At 38.1% G+C, this 19256-nt stretch overlaps 1 protein-coding gene across 3 annotated transcripts; it reads right to left on the reverse strand.

Moving 5' to 3' along the window:
- Positions 1-3039: 3039 nt before the first annotated feature.
- Positions 3040-12022, reverse strand: LOC143880890 (zinc finger protein 7-like). 3 transcript variants are annotated; one of them, XM_077383870.1, is made up of 2 exons: positions 11792-12022; positions 3040-4165 (listed from the first exon to the last, which is right to left on the reverse strand). In XM_077383870.1, the coding sequence occupies exon 2, from the start codon at positions 3978-3980 to the stop codon at positions 3231-3233; it is 750 nt and encodes a 249-aa protein (XP_077239985.1). In that variant the 5' UTR covers positions 3981-4165; positions 11792-12022; the 3' UTR covers positions 3040-3230. The 3 variants fall into 3 exon arrangements, with proteins under 3 accessions (XP_077239985.1, XP_077239984.1, XP_077239983.1); XM_077383869.1 differs by having other exon boundaries at positions 3040-4202; XM_077383868.1 differs by having other exon boundaries at positions 3040-4075; positions 11792-12021.
- Between the last annotated feature and the right edge of the window lie 7234 nt (positions 12023-19256).

Here is a 19256-nt window from a genome sequence, read left to right on the forward strand (position 1 = left end):
GTGGAGGGAAAAATGGGAAAAAATGGACAAACACAGCTTGTCCACAAATCTGCCCATTTTTCCCTCCACTGTTGGATGGGTTAGGATGATCCTATGGCGCTGATTTTTTTGTGGACACCCTATCTAAGTAAGGGCCTTTCAAATGAATGGTTTGGATCACCCCAAAAATGTGGGCCCCCACTGTTTTTAACCCGACCGAGTAGATAAGCTTATCTACTCGACCGAGTACGCACACCTTTCCCTATATATATATATATATATATATATATATATGAGGAAAGTGTTTCTACTCGGTCCCCTAGATAAGCTTATCTACTCCTCCCTTTAAAAAAATACAGTGGGCCCACGCTGTTTGGATGATCCAAAGCATTCATTTGATAGGTCTTAACATAGATAGGGTGTGCCCAAAAAATCAGCACCAAAGGGTCATCCTAGCCCTTCGTTTTGTAGTGCCTTGTGGTGCCCAGAATGGACACATATAAACGTCCACGTTTATATGCGTCCATTTTGGACACGGTGTGCCCAACAAAACGAAGGGCTAGGATGACCCTTTGGTGCTGATTTTTTGGGCACACCCTATCTATATTAAGACCTATCAAATGAATGCTTTGGATCATCCAAACAGCGTGGGCCCACTGTATTTTTTTAAAGGGAGGAGTAGATAAGCTTATCTAGGGGACCGAGTAGAAACACTTTCCTCTATATATATATATATATATATATGATAATTTTGGACCCTTTCTTTGTTAATTTGTTCCGGTGTTTCAGAACGTAGATTCAGGTTAAAATGTGGGCAAAGCAAATCCCAGTTAACTCGACACGATGCGGTCGAGTACCGATGCAGAACCTCACATTAACTAACTCGAAGAAGAATATTATTGGATTTAACAAGGTAGAGATAATGGAGTACGAAAAGAGATAAAACAAACAAGCCTGAGATGCTCAAAACTGTTGAAGGAGAAGTTCTGCAAAATAAAAAATGTAAATTGCACTCTAATTTTTGATCCACACATCCAACTATTTATCATATCAAATAAGTTAATTCGGCTTGGTAACCCTAGCCAAGTATTAGATAAAAAACAAGCTCTTCTAAACCAATCTTTAGAAGTCTAACTCATATGTAATTTGTGCATTGTAATTGCAAGAAGAGGCAGAAATTGTTTACATGACGCTGTATCTAATCGCTTTTCTCCTCAGAATCCTTGGGATTTATGCAACTTTCATAGTGAGCGCTTTAGGGACCCGGGTAGAACTCACCCTCAAAAGCTAGCCGATAAGGGGAGGGTGCCTATTCTCATATAAGCCCATCAGCATCATTTATTCGTCTTCGGAGGCACACCGGGGTTACCACGGTCCGGCTCTGATACCACTTGTAAGAACCCCGGGTAGAACCCACCCTCAAAAGCTAGCCGTTAAGGGGAGGGTGCCCATTCCCATATAAGCCCTTCAACATCCTATCAATCTTCCGATGTGGGATCTTTGCATTCACGTGGAAGCCCCAGTAAGCTCGAAACACCCCATATCTATACCTTGCATTCCTGGGTGGGCATGGGTACCATCTGCTTATTTTTGGTTTGCTGTTAAGTCAGAATTATTGTTCTTAATTAGAGGAATGATCCTTTGTGTAAACTATAGACCAAAACTCAATGTATAAACCATTTCTACCATTGAATCGTGCCTTTGGATGCTAATCTATGGATTAAACTCCAAAAATTGATTTGGAATTTCGGTACAGATGATATTATACACCAAAATCTGGTGTATAGTTTGTGCACATGATCAATTCAAATTGATTATTCCTCTGTTTTTGTTGCTGTCCTTAGTACTTCTAGTCTAAAGCATCTTATGATTTATGTTTCAGTGGTTGTTCGGCTTCTTCTCCTTCTGGGACTCTGGATCTATATATTAATATGTTCCCCTATTTGAAAAACAGGGCTTATGGTACGCTCGAGTGCCCAATCACATGGGTCCCACATTTTTTGTGGTGATCCAAAGCATTCATTTGCTAGGCCCTATCATAGATAGGGTGTGTACCAAAAATCAGCTCCATTGAATCATCCTAACCCCTCCAAAAGTGGAGGGCAAAAATGAGCAGATTTGTGGACAAACAGTGTCTGTCCATTTTGACCTCCACAAATGGATGGGTTAGGATGATCCTATGGAGCTGATTTTTTGTACACATCCCATCTATGTAAGGGCCTTTCAAATGAATGCTTTGGATCATCCTAACAAAGTGAGCCCACTCGAGCGTACAATCCTTTTCATCTTTGAAAAAAATACATGCTCATCAACACTTAACCAATTTTTTGAGGTTCAAAACTCATTGTTCTGCGGCAACGACGACCGAGATCATATTTTCTTGAGATTGAAGTTGTTGTAACTGAATTCTCTGCAACTTCCTCAGGAAATCTATTAGTATTGGGATTGCTTTTGTTGTCTATGTTCTCTGCTAGCTCATTGTCTACCCAAGGAAATAGGTGGGTATTGCTGTTCATGCATAAGAACTTCTACCATGCACCAGAGATACCCATCATAAGATGATAAACTGTTTGTCTGTGGACTCTATTAAACATCGGGAATTAATGGCCTCTTTTGATACCTCTAAAAATTCTTGACGAGTCTTTTATTGTTATTTTTCTTTCATGTTTCATTTCTTGGTTGTCTTGTACTTGATCGGGGGTGAGTACAACTTATATAATCTTATATACAAGCTCTGTTCTTTTTAATCCAATTCTTTGCCATTAAAAAAAAAAAGGCCTTTTGGATACCCCTCTAATAATTATTTGCATATAATCTTATATACAAATGGTTTTCAAGCTAAGGTTTCAACCAAATTTTACACACATTTTTAAGTGGAAACTAAAATTGGTTGTTGTCTTTTCAATGCCATTGAATGCTTTCTTTTTCTTATTTTTCCCTCTTTTTTCTTTGTATATGGCTAAATCAGGATCGAAAGAACCCTTCATTGGATGCAGTCTCTTAGAAAGCTTATTAGGGGAATGGTTTAATGGCTGGGAATTCATGAAATAACAAAAGCAATTAGAAACCCAATAAAATGCTTGAAGCTGCATTTAAAGATAGTAAGATATTGCCACTGGAAAGCTACATATAAGCAACAAAGATAGCAAGATATTTCAATCCATGGTTCATGTTCCCTCATATATCTAACCTTACAGAGAAAACAATATTGCAATTAACAATGAGGAGAGTTACAGGTAGGAAAAAGCCTCTCAAAGTCTTAGTGTAAGATCCGGGATCGATGAATCCTCATCTGATGGCGGAGCAACAGCTATAAAATTCAAATTTGAATTCCCTTCAACTTCAAAACCTGGACCTGCATTCTCCATCTGCCTAAAACTTCCAGGCCAGAACAAGTCCATATCCTCACCTGCGAAAACTGGCAACCCAAGGCAGCTGTGTTCAAATCTTGCACCGGCCCTCGTCTCTGGCCTCTCTAATGAGCCATTATGCACCATGGAATGAGCTTTTATTCCTAGAGACATACATGTAGACCCATGAAGAGGAAGTGATGCCAGACTACCATACCTCTCAGAGAAACCACCCATCCTCAGGGCCCTCTTCACCAGTGTTCTCTCCCTCTTGTGTGCATTTTGGTGGCCACCCAAAGCCTGAGAACTAAAGAACTTGCGTTGGCAATAGTGGCAAGAGAAGACTCTAGGAAGCGAAGTGGAAGGGCGGGCTTCACTACTGCTCTCGCTAGTGCTTGACAATGAAAATCCCATTGATTCATTCATGCCCAATTCGTTATAATTGGTGTTGCGGCTAAGTGTTAAGTCAAGCGAGATTGTTCCCGGAATTGGCTGAAGGTTGATGAGATTTGTAGGTGAGGGGATGGTGGTAGCCTTGGAGGGATCTGGGGAGGTTTCTTGCATGGAGATGTTGGAAGCAACTTTGCTGCTAACATCAGATTCATCTTCAGAGGTGGCTTCCACTTTGAAACATGAGTTAGTTGTTCTCATTTTTGGATCGTAGATTGAGATTTGTCAAGGGCTTCAATGACCAATGGAAAGGGTTGATCCCAACAGGTGATAACTGCATTAGGCTACTCCTTCACCTGAATTTAGCGAAGACATTGCATAATTGAATCATGGCCGACGTTTATAAGACCTGAATTTAGGCTACTCCTTCACCAGTAATAAATTCCCTTTATAAGACAAGGCCGACGTTTCAATGATTGGTAGCTTCAACAAATAAAAAAGTTCAGCATAAGAATTACATAAGAACTGAAAAAGACTGCTTTTACTGTCCTGTAAGACTGAATTGAATGTGATGCCATTTGGTCTGATGTGTCTTCCAAACTTCACAAAATATGGACTATTTCATACATACTGATGTTCTTGTTTTCAGTAATTTCATCTTCCAAACCTCATACATCTTCCAAACTTCATCATATGCATGAACTCCACTCAAGATGAGTTTTACTAAATAAATCAGATCTGGTGAGATCCAATCTTATTCTCTAAAATACCAAATTACTTTGTAGTGGGACCCATCTACGCACATAATAAAATCCAGAAGAAAAGAGGAATCAAGGAGGTGAACCCTCAACAGAAGAACCAAGATAGCAACAAGAAACACAAAAACATCAGCAAATTATAAATCAGTGAAACCAAGATAACAGAAAGAAAAACACAACCATCAGCAAATTACAACGGAGGGAAACTATCTCCTACACATAAGACCTCTTTATACGTATCATCTCTGTTATGAACCTAAATCGGTTCGTAACGAATTTGATCTTCTCAGAGGGAAGATCAGCCTCTTGACCCACTTCGAGGGAAGGGTCGTTCCTCCTTTCTGTGCAAAAACAAAAAATTGGAGATAAATTTCTTCATGCTTTTTATTCATTGCTATCTCCTTAAATACAAATAGGTAACTCACGATTCACTCCTATGATTACTCAACTGTTCATATCACAACTAATATACATAATTTCAAAAGACTCCTAAACATAGAGGACTCCTACCAAACACTAACACATCTTTATTTTCATAGTGAAAGACTCCTATTCAAAAGCATGAAACCCAAGTATCAACAACTCAGCCCACGTGGGACCCATTCAGTCACGTAACATTCCTCCTCCTTGAAATCAACCTTATCCTCAAGGTTGAAGAGAGAGGACCAATTTGTGAAAAATCCGCATTTTTCGAAAGTCTTTATTCTCGTTTCCTTTTTTGTTCTCTTTCCCTTTCTCATTCTCTTCGTACTGTGATTAGTCATCATTTTGTACGTTGTCGCAAGGGGTTGAGGCAGCTTCCCTTTCAAATCAATCTTATCCCGTCGTTCATCCAAGCTCCTTTGTTGTGTCTTTTTGAAATGAACGGAATGTTGACGAACGGATGGCCGTGGGTGAGGATCTTTTCGATGACAATGAGCAAATGCAGCAAAACGATAAAATTTCCGCCTACAATCTTGTCGGAATCGATGACGCTGATAATCATCCACACTTTTCTTTTGAGGCTTTTTCTCTTTTTCTTCTTTCTGATTTCTCGCTCTCTTCTTTTCTTTCCTTCTTTTGTTTCTTCTTTTTTTCTCCGTGGAAACTTTTCCGACATTGCTCCTACTGCACGAATTAAAATTTTCGCTCTTCTTCAGACATGGAGGTTCCTCTAGCTTTAGGATTAATGCCGACGCCATACGATCGTAGCCGGCAATTAATGAAACGAGAAGCCTTTTGATCTCTCGTATATCCTCCTCCCAACGATCCATTGTTCCTTTGAATATTACGGGATCGTGCTGCTCTGATACCAATTGTTACAAACCTGAATCGGTTCATAACGTGATTCGATCTTCTTAGAGGGAAGATCAGCTTCTTGATCCACTTTGAGGGAAGGATCAATCCTCCTTTGTGCAAGACGACACAATTCTAAGATAATTTCTTCATTCATTGATTTCTTTGTAATTTGGTTCAAAATTTTGGACCGAAATTCTGAAATTTTGTAACGTTTTTTTTTATAAATAAATAATGGCATGTAATCGAAATTTCGGTCCAAAATTTGGTAAATGGCGAAAAATGGAATTTCGGGAAATTTCGGTTTCAGTCTCCACCGAAATCCGAAATTTCGGTTTCAGTCTCCACCGAAATTTCAAATTTCAGTCGAAATTTAAAACCATGATATAATGCACTCCAAGATAAACATAGAAAGATCTTATGATAAATATAAAAATAACTAAATAAAGATTATACTAATCTAAATTAGTATTCTAATCTATCAAGCTACTAAGTATATCAGATCTAGTAATATCTGATCTTATTCTCTAAAATAACAAATTTATTTATTTCATTCTAAATGGGACCCATCTAGGCACATATCAATCTCAGTGTCAGCCGAAACCAAGTAATGTACGTGTAAGATATGTAAATTTTCGGCAAGGATCTCTAATCTGGGAGATAAGGTTAGCAAGACCCCATAAGGATTTTCTTGTTTAGCGCCCAATCCATAGATTGCGCCATATTCCTGTTGCCATTTTTGTTTCCAATGTCTAAATTAAGTGTAGTAACATCTTTAATTTCTTGCCCTTTTTAAACTTTTTCTGGAGATAAATGTTTCCAATTCTGAAATAAAGACCTTCTTTTCTAGTTTCCTGCACTGCCATTTTCTCCCATTTTCTCCTTTCTTATTGTGATCCAACCATTTTTTTTTCCCTTTTGGCATCCTTCAATTTGCTGTATTGAGTAACTCAAATGGCAACTTTTGAATGGAGAAAAGAATTATTATTCTCATTTTTTTTGGTAAGATCTAGATTTTTGTTTCTAAATATAAATACAAATCAGAATCCAGGGATATCCAAATGGCCCATTATTTTTTTTCATTTTTTGAGAATTTTCAAGCCTCGGTCCTTGCCTCGACTCCTATAAATACTTACCCATTCATCTCTATAATTCATGTACTTTTGGTTTGCAAGCTTTTTATCTTCTTCTCTTTTGATTGAATTTTATTCAACTTCTCCTCTTACGGCAAAAGTACAACCTTCTGAGATGTCATGGGTATGTTAAGTTCTTCTGTAAAACAAATTTTATGCTCACTCTCGTTTTATGATGAAAGAAATGAAACCTTTCTGATTATATCTTGTCTATGATCCCCTTTTAACTATTGGTAGATCTTATAAAGTTTACCGAAGTGAGATATCAATTTTTTTCTTATTCTTTTGAATTTGAATGTCAAGGCAAAGGTTGTGATAAAAATCCCCGCCATGACCAGCGAGCGGACGAGGGAAAAAGCTGAAGCACCATTCCTTGATGATCCCCGTATGGATAGAATTTTTTCCCTTTTGTTGTGCCTTTTATTTTAAGGAAAAATGAAAATTGTTATCTTGGTTATTTGAAACTGAAAATTACTAGTATGGATTTCTCAAGCCACAGAGACTGTTTATTGATGATTCCAGTACAAATCGCACATATGTATGGTTAGGGGTGCAAGTTTGGCCCTGTCAGCCGTGAGCCGCCCTGACCCCGAACAGGGTTAGGGTTGGATTTTCTAACCCTGAGGGCGGGTCAGGGTTCATTTTTTTTTACCCTGACTCAGGTCGGGCGGGTTTTGGGTTAATGCCTCGGGTACTCTGACCCGGCCCGACCCCGAGTTTTCTATTATAGAATTGAATCATCTGTGCATGTTTCTTTTGCTAATGTTTTCTATTATCTTGGATTGATGTTTCTTTAGATTATTATTATTAATTGTCTTTGTTGCCCGCATGTTGTTGAATTCATATTGTCTTATTTTGTTCCTTTTCTCTGTTTATTGGGCTAGGATTTTGAAAAACCCGACCCAACCCGACCCCGTTGCAGCCCTATGTATGGTGAATGTGACCCTATGTATGGTGAACGTGACCGTTGTTGTTGTCCTCATGAATCATGATAATTGGAAACAAATACTATCCATCCAAATGAAAATTTATTGAATTTCATAAGTTCATTGTAAAAATTGTTTGGTTCAGATTACCCATATGATAATTGTAATTACTGGCTTAATTTATAAAATTACTCATATGATATAGAAGGAATCGGTATATTTATGATTACTTTAGAGCTTTAAATTAAATATTGATTAGGGTTGGTTCAAGTTATCTTTCTTGGTGTTAAAAAAACTTAAAAGTTCAGAAATATTTTTCTAATCTTTTCCAGAAATTTCCCGCAATCGATTGGGACGAAGGGAAATTTCCGCTGCATCTAATAAAATGGTGATAATATTTATTTGATCCTTAATTTTTTATGCAGGTGTCAACTGGTATGCGGCAGATCCTGAGACACAAGAGATGACGATAATGTCCAGGCTGGGTATAGATGAGATTAAGAAAAGGTTGAAAATTTTAGGACAAATACATATAATATCTGTTGTGCAAGCTCAATCTGTTAAGCCAGCTCTATCTCTTGAGCCAGCTGAATCCAGTGGAGGTGTATAAGAAGAGTAAAAATAAGAGATGAAAGATGAGAAGAAAATTAGCAGAATTAAAAAAAAAAAGTCTTTTAATGTCTTATCATATTCTAATGGTTAAATTTAGAAATCGACATTTTATTTTCACAGGGGAAATACAGAGACCGATCAGAACCTGCACAATTTTTCGCTATGAAGAGTGTTTGCGTTAATCATTTTCTGCACTAGTAGATACTTGAACTTCCAGTGCCAAAAGCAGTTGATACATAGGATATTCTTACGGATATCAGAATAGATTCGCTGATTCGCATGCAAAAGAATAGTCATCTAGTTTTTGCTTCGTTCACTCTTCAGCATATGCAGTTTGTTATGGTTTCAGTGAGGAAATTAAAACAAAAAACAAAATAGAAACAGCCTAAATCATTGCTCACAATCCAGCATATGCAGTTTGTTATGGTTTCAGTAAGGAAATTAAAACAAAAAACAAAATAGAAACAGCCTAAATCATTGCTCAAACCAGATTGTGGTACGTGGGAAGTGACAATTTAGTAAGCATAGGCACAAATGCTTGGACCAACAATGATTTTAAACCTGTGTTGAACAGTTCTGAAATAAATGTTGATACATAACCATGCAAACAAAAAAAACTAAAAACCATGACCTTAAGAAATTCCTTTTGATCAAATGATCACAAACTCCCACTGCTTGATTAAGCACCAAAGAAAATCCATTCTTCAAATCAAGAGTTAGGACAAACTCTGGTGAGATCATGAAAACAGAGAAAAATGAATTCAGATATCAAACCCAATTAAAGGAAAGTAGTACACACAAAGAACCAGAAAAACAAATAAGTAATTTTCTCTTCTGTAGTTGTAAGCTTCAGAGAGACAAAACGAAAGATTAACCCACACTACCACAATAGAGTTGTCATGTGTCTCCAAATTGAAATAAGGCTGTCTAATAAGCTTGAAGAATAAATGAAAGCTGAAAATAGTTTCAAAATATCATTCAGCAACGAAATGCAAACTGGGTCAAAAACATACATCTTCATATTTTATGGAATTTATATGAGAGAGAGAAAAAATCAGACATCAATAAAAAATGATGTGCAATGCTTTTGGAGCTGACAATTATGAATTACACATTTTCAGCATTATCTCTTACAAAATTTCTATTAAAATGTTTTATCACCATAAAAACCTGGTTAAAAATCTGTATATGATTAATTATTTCTTCTTTTTCTTCTGTGATGAAAGGATACTAGCAAGCTCTAGATACACGGCAAAATTTTCAGCGGCAATGTCCCAACTCCAGGAACACTATTCAAATTTTATTTACTGCTTTCTAGTTTATAATATTTAGCATGAACATACCATACCATGTAAAATAACCAAACTTAATAGCATTTGGGCTTCTAATTAGTCCAGTGAACTCACATGAAATGGAGCATATTCTGAACTGAAAATTGAATATATAACTGAGAATCAAGGTATGATTGGTAGGGCATTCATGCTTATGGTAGTTTGCCTTATAATGTCTTCATGAATACATGCTTTAGCTTTCAGGGCCTAAAGAATTTTGATAACTATCATAATCCCATAGAGAGGAAAATACAGGGTACCCTCACACGTAATTTGTAATCACCTGCTCCATTTTTACTTTCAAGATTAGCAATTTGTATGTTCTGGGTGAAATTAAGAGAGAGAACCTAAATTCTTGAATGTTTGTGCTTCAACCAATTAGAGGTCCATGGGATTAGGGGCAAATTAGTACGGGCACGAATGTTCAAACCAGTGATAGTTTTCTCTCTGCAGTCAAGGGCGATGTATTGATACACACATGTTAGCAATGTAAGAACCAAAAACTGTGACTACAAAAGTGATTTTTTGGTTAAAAAAATCTGCTCCTGCCAGTTAATAAGGCATCCATTCTTCAAATCAACCGTTTGAGAAACTGCTGAAAACAATCCCAAGCTTTTCTGAGATAACGAAAACAAAAGGAAGTGGATTCAACTCTCGAACCCGATTTAATCAAATTAATGAACTAATAATTCTTTTTCTTTCTTTCTTTTTCAAAGATAACTTCATTAATAGAAAATCTGTTACGTACCTGGGTCCCACTTAGAGTGGAATAAAGTAGTTCGGTATTTTAGAGAATAAGATAATATTTAGTAGTTATGATAGATTAGACGGTTGGACGAATTTCTCTAGGGATGCGAAGAGAGTGGAGTGCCAATTTCCTCCACCCACAGTCCCTTTAAATAGAGCTCCCTTGGGAGTTTCTTTCCCACGAGGAATCCCTCTTGATTTGGAAAGCATGTGTGCAATTACAATTACTGATTGTTGCCAGTATACCAATAGAGACAGACTCAAAGAACTGATAAATAAGTCTGAAGATTCCACAACTCAAAATTGCTTTCAGAACATCATTCACAAAACCATACATAGATGAATGATGGATCAAGAGCTTATAATTTATCCAAAGAATTAAAGTTTAAGAATGTATAACATCCATTCTTCCTAAGCATCAAACTAATACAGAAAACATGTGAAAGGAAGTCATAAAGAGTAATTCCTAGGAAACAAAAATGGAAGTATCTATGGAAGGGTCATATTATCTTCCTATAGGAAATCCATAAAATCCATATAAGCAAGAAGAGAAATTATTTCTCAAATGCATCAAGGAAGAACTACACATCAAACAAATCATAAGACAGAAGAGCTCCTAGAAAGAAAAAAAAAGAGTCCATCATGCAAGGACACATCATCTGATCCCAATCAGATATTTATCAAATATCAAGAAGACAAATGATTCTTCGAATGCCAAATAGAAAGTAAAAAATAGGAAAATCAACAAATTTCTAAATGGCACAAGAATCTTCAAAAAAAAAAATCCCTATCAAACACAAATAAATGCAATCATCATTAGATCCCATATGGATTATTGATAAGGATTCTAACCAGCCATCTTCTTGTTAATTTCTCTGAATGATTCACTACACGCATCACCAATGCTCTAGAAACACCTGGATTTAAAATCAAATATATACCCAAAACAGGTACTGACAGAAAGGAAAAGAAACCAAACAATCGGACAAAATAAATAAGAAGAAGCCCAAATCATCCAAAACTAAGAAATCCATCAAAAGCCACATAAAACCAACACTATAAAAAACACAAATGTCACATATTGCCATAATCAAAGAAAACCAAGAAGTACCCAACTCCCAGAATCACAGAAACACAACCCAACCGATCAGAAACATCATCAAACACCCATTTATCATTGCACAAAACCACCCAAAGCATCAAACCAACTAGGCTCAAAACATAATCAAAATCTAGTGCAACAAACCATCAGATAATAGAAGGTAAACAAATTGAGATTTGCCTACATACCATATGTGAATTGAAGACATTTCAATGGCGCTGCTTTCTGGGCTTCCTTCCATCACAAGGCAGAAATGAGAAAAGAGTTTGTGGGTGGCATTACTTTTACTTCATACAAGAGTGAGCAAAAAAAGGAAAAAGATGAGATCATAGAGAGAAAGAGAGAGGTGGGTAGTGATGTTTAATTATGGAAAGCAAAGGTTGTAGACGATGGTGGGACGTCAGAGTCGTCAGGAAAAAGAGGTGGGACAAAATTAAGAAAATAGATGATAACAATGTCAGTTGAATTTTGGGCTCAAAAGGAGATTGAAATAGAGAGCAGTAATTTTTCAGAGATACTCTCTTATCATACTGCCAAAGGATTTAGACCACTCTGCATGGGCTCTTTCAGACTCACCCATCTTGCATGTCATGGACCATGCATGAATGTGTCAGAATTCAAATCTCTCTCCTGAAAAGACCCAATTGCCCTTCCTTTAATCCTCTCCAGTCTAGTGGTGCAGCTTTGGTAGGGCTGAACCCGAACCCAAACCGACGGGTTCAAATTTTGGCTCTTGTTGGGTTGGCATTTCCTCGGGTTGGCTACGGTTGGGTTAGGGTTGATGCCTTAGCAACCCAACCCGACATCCATCCTATAAGTTTATCTTAATTTTCTTTGGATTCTGTATTTTTCTGTTTTGCCCAAGTTGAACCCGAACCAACCCGACTCAACTCAGCCCGGCCCGATTTCCGGTAGATGGGTTGTGGTAATTAATGCTATCTCGGATTGACTTAGGGTTGGACTCAACCCGATCCAACCCGAACCGCCGTACCAGTCTTTACCCTACTTTCTCTATGATCTTAGGGCTATTCTTGTCATTTAAATCAATGGGCATCGATGTGGGTGGGGTTTCCTTTCCAAATTCCAAAGCACGGGGAAAAGAAAAGAATATGAACATGAGAGGGGTAAAGTAGTTGATGAGGGAAAAGAATGTGAACATGAGAGGGGTAAAGTACTTGATGAGGGGACGGTGCTGTTTTTCAACGCATGGGTTCCATTTTTTCCTTTTCTCGGATCTCCATTTCACATTTTTCTTTTCTATTCTTATTTTGGACCTTCGTAAAGTTAGATACAACACCTATACTCGATACTTCTCTCGTGCACCCTTTAGTCTTGTGGTTGGATTTTTTAACGGGAGTTGATATCCACACTACATTTTTTAATAATGGCACTCTCTGCTCCCGAAAGCTGAAAACAGCCATTAAAAGGGTGATTAATAAATTGTGGGGGTGCGGGAAACAACTATCTGCCTACCTCAATTGTTCAGACAAGTGCAATTTTAGAGTAATGGGGACCATCTAAATGAACGATTTAGATCACGCTGATTTCAACTGGGCACCCATATGTATGAAAGCGGATTTCATCTTTTTATTATGCCCCGTTTCATGTGTAGCATAAAAGTCATCAATGAAGTCATCAAGCTTTCCTCTTTCCTCTGCCCAATCTCTGTTTTTATTTTTAAAAATGGCAAATAAAAAAGGGGAGGAATGATAGATGCAAGGGCTAAAGAAGGCCCCTGAATAGATCCACGTCATTAAGTGCAACCGAATTCAGTTTCTCAGCCGATTTTAAAATGACGCGATGCATTCAAAGGCCGTTCCCCCTAGGGGAGGCAATGGTTCGGTTTCGGTTCGGTTTGACCCCCAAACCAACCCGAACCGAAATTTGAATCAGTTAAACTGAATTTTCAGTTCGGTTACGGCTCGATTTCGGTTAATTCCACCAATTTTGCCACCCCTTACTTATAATCATTGAAAATCTTCAGTTTCGGTCCGGTTTGACCCCCAAACCTAACCGAATTGAAATTTGAATCGGTTTGATTCTACCGAAATCGAAACCGAACAAAAATTTGAATCGGTTTGGTGGTTTTACCAAACCGAAACCGAATTCGATTTGGCCAATTTTGCCACCCCTAGTTCTCCCCGGCCCTTGCATCTATCATTCATCATAAAAGGGAGTGGAAATATGATTTTCCTTTCAAAAATTAAAATACATAAACTAATTAAAAAAGTTTGCTACCGAGGCTATTTTGTTTGAACGAAAAAAAAAAAAAAAAAAAAACAGAATGTCTGACGTTTTTCCAAGCATTAATATTTACCAAAAGAGAAAAAAGACATATAACACAAGTGGCCGATTTGTTGGGTCGGGACGAACCAAAAACCGATTTATCGGAAAGCGACCAACAGCCGTAAATAGCAAAAACTAAAAAAGGAAAATGAATAAAAATAGACCAGTTTTTTAGGGATAAAAAGTGCCCAATTAGTGACAGAGTGTCCAACCGCGCCTTTCTCCTGTCTCTCCATCTCGGCTCAGGAGAAGCGGCTGATCCCGTCGCTTCTCACCGGGAACTGGAGCGTGTGGTGCTAGCACCGATAAAGAAAGAGAGAGCTTAATGGTCCCCACGGTAGCCTTTCTCCACAACATTCATATAATACGGAGACAGAGATTTCTTTGAGCCTCTAACTCCATATTTTATTACAAACGCAATTGATTTCAGCACCACTATGTTTTGATGATGGCCTGCTCACTATGTTTTTTTAACACTTTTTTAAGTTGCTCTCTTTAAGGCTGTTATAATACTAAGAAGAAAAAAAAGGATGGTATTTATAATATGAGGAAGGGCAGTGATAAATCGACTCCCTAATACCTTAAGGGGAGTCGATTTAAGGTATTAGGGAGTCGATTCATGTTATCTGTCTGTAAATAATGTTATGTGACATGATTTTAAATAATTAAATGTACATGTATGCAAGAGGAGTGGGTGTAACTTGCAGTAACATGGTGAGTCATGGGAGTCTTGAGTTAGAGTTAGTTGGAGTCAAGTGAGGCCATCCTTGTTGGGAGGTTTCTAGTCTAGTTAGTGGGTACAGGTAGTGTGTAAATGCTAGTCTAGTTAGCGGGTGAAAGTAGTGGGTGACTGCTAGTTCAGTAGTGGGTAAATGGGTAATAGAAGAGTAGGTGTTGTGGTTTTAACCGTTTCAGTGTTGTGGTTATAATGGCAAAAGGCATTGTAATGAAGGATTATGATGAGTTACTGCAATTGCTTATGGAGGCTAGTTTCCCTCAAAGAAACTGTTGTCTTCCCTTCATTTTCTTAGCTTCCTAATTTGAGTTTCTCAAAATAGGTAAACAGAGGAACAAGAAGGAAAATCGAGAGCTAAGTTATTTGGCTCAAGATCACAACCTTGATTGCCCGGATTCATCTACTCCTTATACCCCGATCACGTGGTCGAGATCATGACAATTTATCAATTCCCTATGAGGAATCCTATACAAAAGCCCAATTACAACGGCATTCTATTGGATCCACCTCACGCAATCTCATTTGTCATTTCTTAAATTTTATATTTTTTCTCTGCATTATGTCAGACAACCAATTACTCCAAAACCTTAGGCTGTTGAAAATGGTGTTATTTAATCTTTTATACTCTAACACATTATATGCGTTGGATGACACCGTATTAATTGGGTTTTTATAAGGGTGCCCTTCAATTTAGTACTCCGCATATAATGACTGCTAAAATGAAGAGTGCCCTTGCAAAAATCAGCAACAGGAGTGCCCCCATTGGTTCCTAGACCTGGCAAACGGGTGGGCTAGGCCGGGTTTCACCCGAGCCATACGGATCCCGGTCATATTGAATATTTATGTGTAACACTTGGTGGACCCGCACGGGCTGGTCACTCTTTTTTTTTTTTTTTTGAAAAAATACACTTAGACCCCTGGGGTTTCTGACACATTCAACTTAACCCCTAATGTTTAAAAAGATGTGGTTTCAATTTGTGTAAGGTAGACCCCCTCAGTTGAGGGTTTGTCCGCAGATATTGAAGGGTTAGAATGATCCTATGGAGCTAAATTTTTGGGCACACCCTATCTATGTCAAGGCCCATCAAATGAACGCTTTAGACCATCCAAACAATGTGGGCCCACTTTGTTTTTGGTAGTGTTTGGATTCGGATATTGAATTTGGAGGGGTGTATGAGGTCTTCATTAGCACTGATAGTGTTTCAAAAGAGGGGGCTACCTTATACAAATTGAAACCACAGGAGGTCTACTTGTGACTTTTTAAACATTAGAGGTTAAGTTGAATGCGTCAGAAACCAGAGGGGGTTAAGTGTATTTTTTCCTTCTTTTTATTTTTTAAACCTCTCTGGCATGTCCTGAAAACATGCATCCCACCTCCTTCTAACAAGTTTGGAAAGTTGTTCTTCCTGTCTTTCTGACGACCCAGCAACCGGGAAGCTCCAACCTCCTCTGGTCTCTATCTCTCTCTCCTTCCACCTATCGCCACCGAACTTTCATTGGCCTCTTGGTTTTACAAAATAGTTGCAGGAAAAAATTCTTATTTATTCTAACCCTTTTTTTTCCCCATTTCTCTGTCTCTCAACAGCCATCTATCTGTCTCTTGCCCACCAAAACCCCGTTGTGTTTTCCTATTTGTAGAAGAACTGTCGTCTCGAGAAGATGGTGGGTTGGGAGGAGAGGAGAGGAGAGGAGAGAGAATAGAAAAATGAAAAAAATTAAGAGGATTTGAGGTTGCCTGCGCTGGACTGATATGAGGGGAAAGAAAAATAAATTTACAGAAAAGGTAAAGTGACCAAAGTGGGTGGCGACAAGACATGGAGACGACCTTTGGAATAGAGTATAATACTTCACATGTTTCTTTGTTTGTTTGTTTGTTTATCAGCTTTTTCAGCATGAACCTGACAGCACTCTTTCCTTCGATTCTCTGGTCCGCAGACAAAACGGTAGCATTCCTTAAAAGTTACACGTAAAAAAATACATATACATTCCCCTTTAACGGGCACCCGCGGGTCCACCCAGCCCGGACCAATTTTGACTAGCCGGGTGAACCCGCTGATCAAATTGAAATGAGTCACTGCTTTAAGACCCGGACCCGGAAAGTATGGGTGGGCCGGGTCGACTTGCTGGTTCGGGTCACTTCTTACCTGATCTATTGGTTTCAACCAATCAAAGTGCATTAATCATAGCAATGGAAAATGTAGAAATAATATAATAATTAATGTACCTTGTGACTTGAATCCAATGGGGTGTCCCTGTGGCTGGTTTTTGCAAGAGTGCCCTTCAATTTATCATTCCTCTATAATACGTACTATATTTAATTTTTTTTTTAATATATACTATATGAGAAAAGTGTTTCTAGTATGCCGACTAGAGATCATTCTCTAGTCCGGCGACCAAAAAAACTTGGGTCCCACATTTTTTGTGGTGATCTAAAGCATTCATTTGATAGGCCCCATCATAGATAGGGTGTCCACAAAAAATCAGCTTCATAGGATCATCTTAACCTTTCCATTTGTGGAGCTAAAATATGGACAGATTTGTGCCGATTTATAGCCGTCCATTTTAAGCTCCACAAATCATAGGGTTGGGATGATCCTATGTAGCTGATTTTTTGTGGACACTCTCTCTATATCAGGGCCCATCAAATGAATGCTTTGCATCACCCAAATAAGGTGGGACCCATGGTTTTTGGTCGCCAGACTAGAGAATGATCTCTAGTCGGCAGACTAGAAACACTTTTCTCATACTATATTTCAGTTACAATTTGTTTTAGGCTGTCATAGGCCCCCTGTTGTGCTCCGCGAATGAACTGCCTAAGCATACTTTTTCAGATCCAAACTTCTTTGTTCTTTCTAAGCCTTCTTCTTGCATAGAAGAACGCAACTGTTGCAAAAACCGGGATTAGAGTACACTTTTGTATCCGAAAGAGTAGTTCGGAATTTGATATTCCGAAATCATCATGATTATATTCATATATTCTAAATCCAAATCAAGCCGCGATTCTCACCAATCAATAGTTATGATTTGTAGTTACTGACCGCTCAAACAATCTCAATCAGCCCCTCTCACGGTGGAAGAACAAATACTTACTATTTATACTGGGGCGAATAGAAATCTTGATCCCTTAGATCTTGGACAGGTAAAGAAATTTCTCGTTCAGTTACGTACCCACTTAAAAACAGGGGGGGGGGGGGGGGGGGGGGGGGTGTCACTGCCCTTTTCTTTTTATTTTGATAGAAAACTTTTATTGGAAAGAGTGAGAAAGATCAGACTCTTATCACCACCGTATACATTATTGATGGGATTTATAATATGGACACTCCATCGACTAAGACCCTTTTGTGTTAGGCAATCTATTAACTACAGCCCATAAAAACAGAGCAATCAATCTAATTGATGGATGGTTTGCCAAAGGTATACCCCTTTTTCTTTTGTTTATATAACTTCTCATTGACCACTGAGAAATTGATGAAAACAGTATAGTGGATGAGATCAGCTTAAGATAAAGAGGAAGGGTGTATCTATCAACCATGGGACTATGGGAGTGCACATATCAGCGTGCATTAGAAATACAAAAGGAGCCAAGTGATACCACTAGTAGTGCTTCATGTCAGCTAAAATTAGAATCACTTATTATGATATCTTGGCCCTGTTTGTTTTGGATTTTGACGAAGCGAATGTGACTCCAAAACTTATTTTTGGACTCAAATTTTGGGCCTGTTTGTTTTGGATTTTGACAACAGATTGTGGGTCCAAAACCAATTATCGGACTCAAATTAAAACAAACAGGGCCTTAAGTTTAACTTTTGAGTCCAATAATCCTCAATCTGTTCTCAAAATCCAAATCAAACAGGGCCTTAATGTAGCGTGCCGACTAATTTGAATTTTTATACAGCTAATAGCATTGTAGAAAAATATATAAAAATCAATTCATTGTTGTATGCGACTTGTCTAAACCATTCATTTATTGGACTACATGTGCCGAGAAAATCTTCTCCATAGGATGATTGTAACCCTCTGATTTCTAGAGATTTAAAATGAATGGCAGGGTATAGAAACCAACTCAAATTGGAGGGCTATAATCATCTTATAGAGAAGATTTTCGAGACAAAGCTTATCTACTTGAAGATATAATAAATGAATGGCTTTGATCACCCTATAATGTGGGCCCTACTGTATCTGTTTCATTTTCCTTTCCAGTGGGAGAAGAGAGGCTAGCAATCGGAGGATATATAGATGAAAGGGAAAGGAGAAAAACTAGGGGGACTGATCACTGTCGGGATCTATGATAGGTGGGCCACCTTTTGCCAGTCAAAACTCTTCGAGTTTAGGTGGGGAGATTAGGCTAGCTATAAAGCCTGAGCTGGGGAGACGACCGCTCACCTTACTGCCTATATCTGCTTACCACGAAATCGAGCGGTTGTTATTCAATTGCCATTGGTTGCATTTAAGGGCCTGTTTGTTTTAGATTATGACAACTGATTGTGCAGTCTCCGAATCAATTATTGGACTCAAATTTATTGCAATTTTCGGTCCAATAATCGGATGGCTTGTCATAATCTAAAACAGCAGGGCCTAAAACTTTTAAACCTATACGTATACATATCCCCATATGACATGACTTACAGTGC

The sequence above is a fragment of the Tasmannia lanceolata genome, unplaced genomic scaffold (genome assembly GCF_043159265.1).
Source record: "Tasmannia lanceolata isolate RefF3 unplaced genomic scaffold, GAP_Taslan_0.1 ptg000007l, whole genome shotgun sequence".
NCBI classification, from domain to species: domain Eukaryota; kingdom Viridiplantae; phylum Streptophyta; class Magnoliopsida; order Canellales; family Winteraceae; genus Tasmannia; species Tasmannia lanceolata.

Excerpts from the sequence above, each read along its gene's own strand:
- LOC143880890 (XM_077383870.1), bottom strand. The coding sequence starts at position 3,980 with ATGAGAACAACTAACTCATGTTTCAAAGTGGAAGCCACCTCTGAAGAT.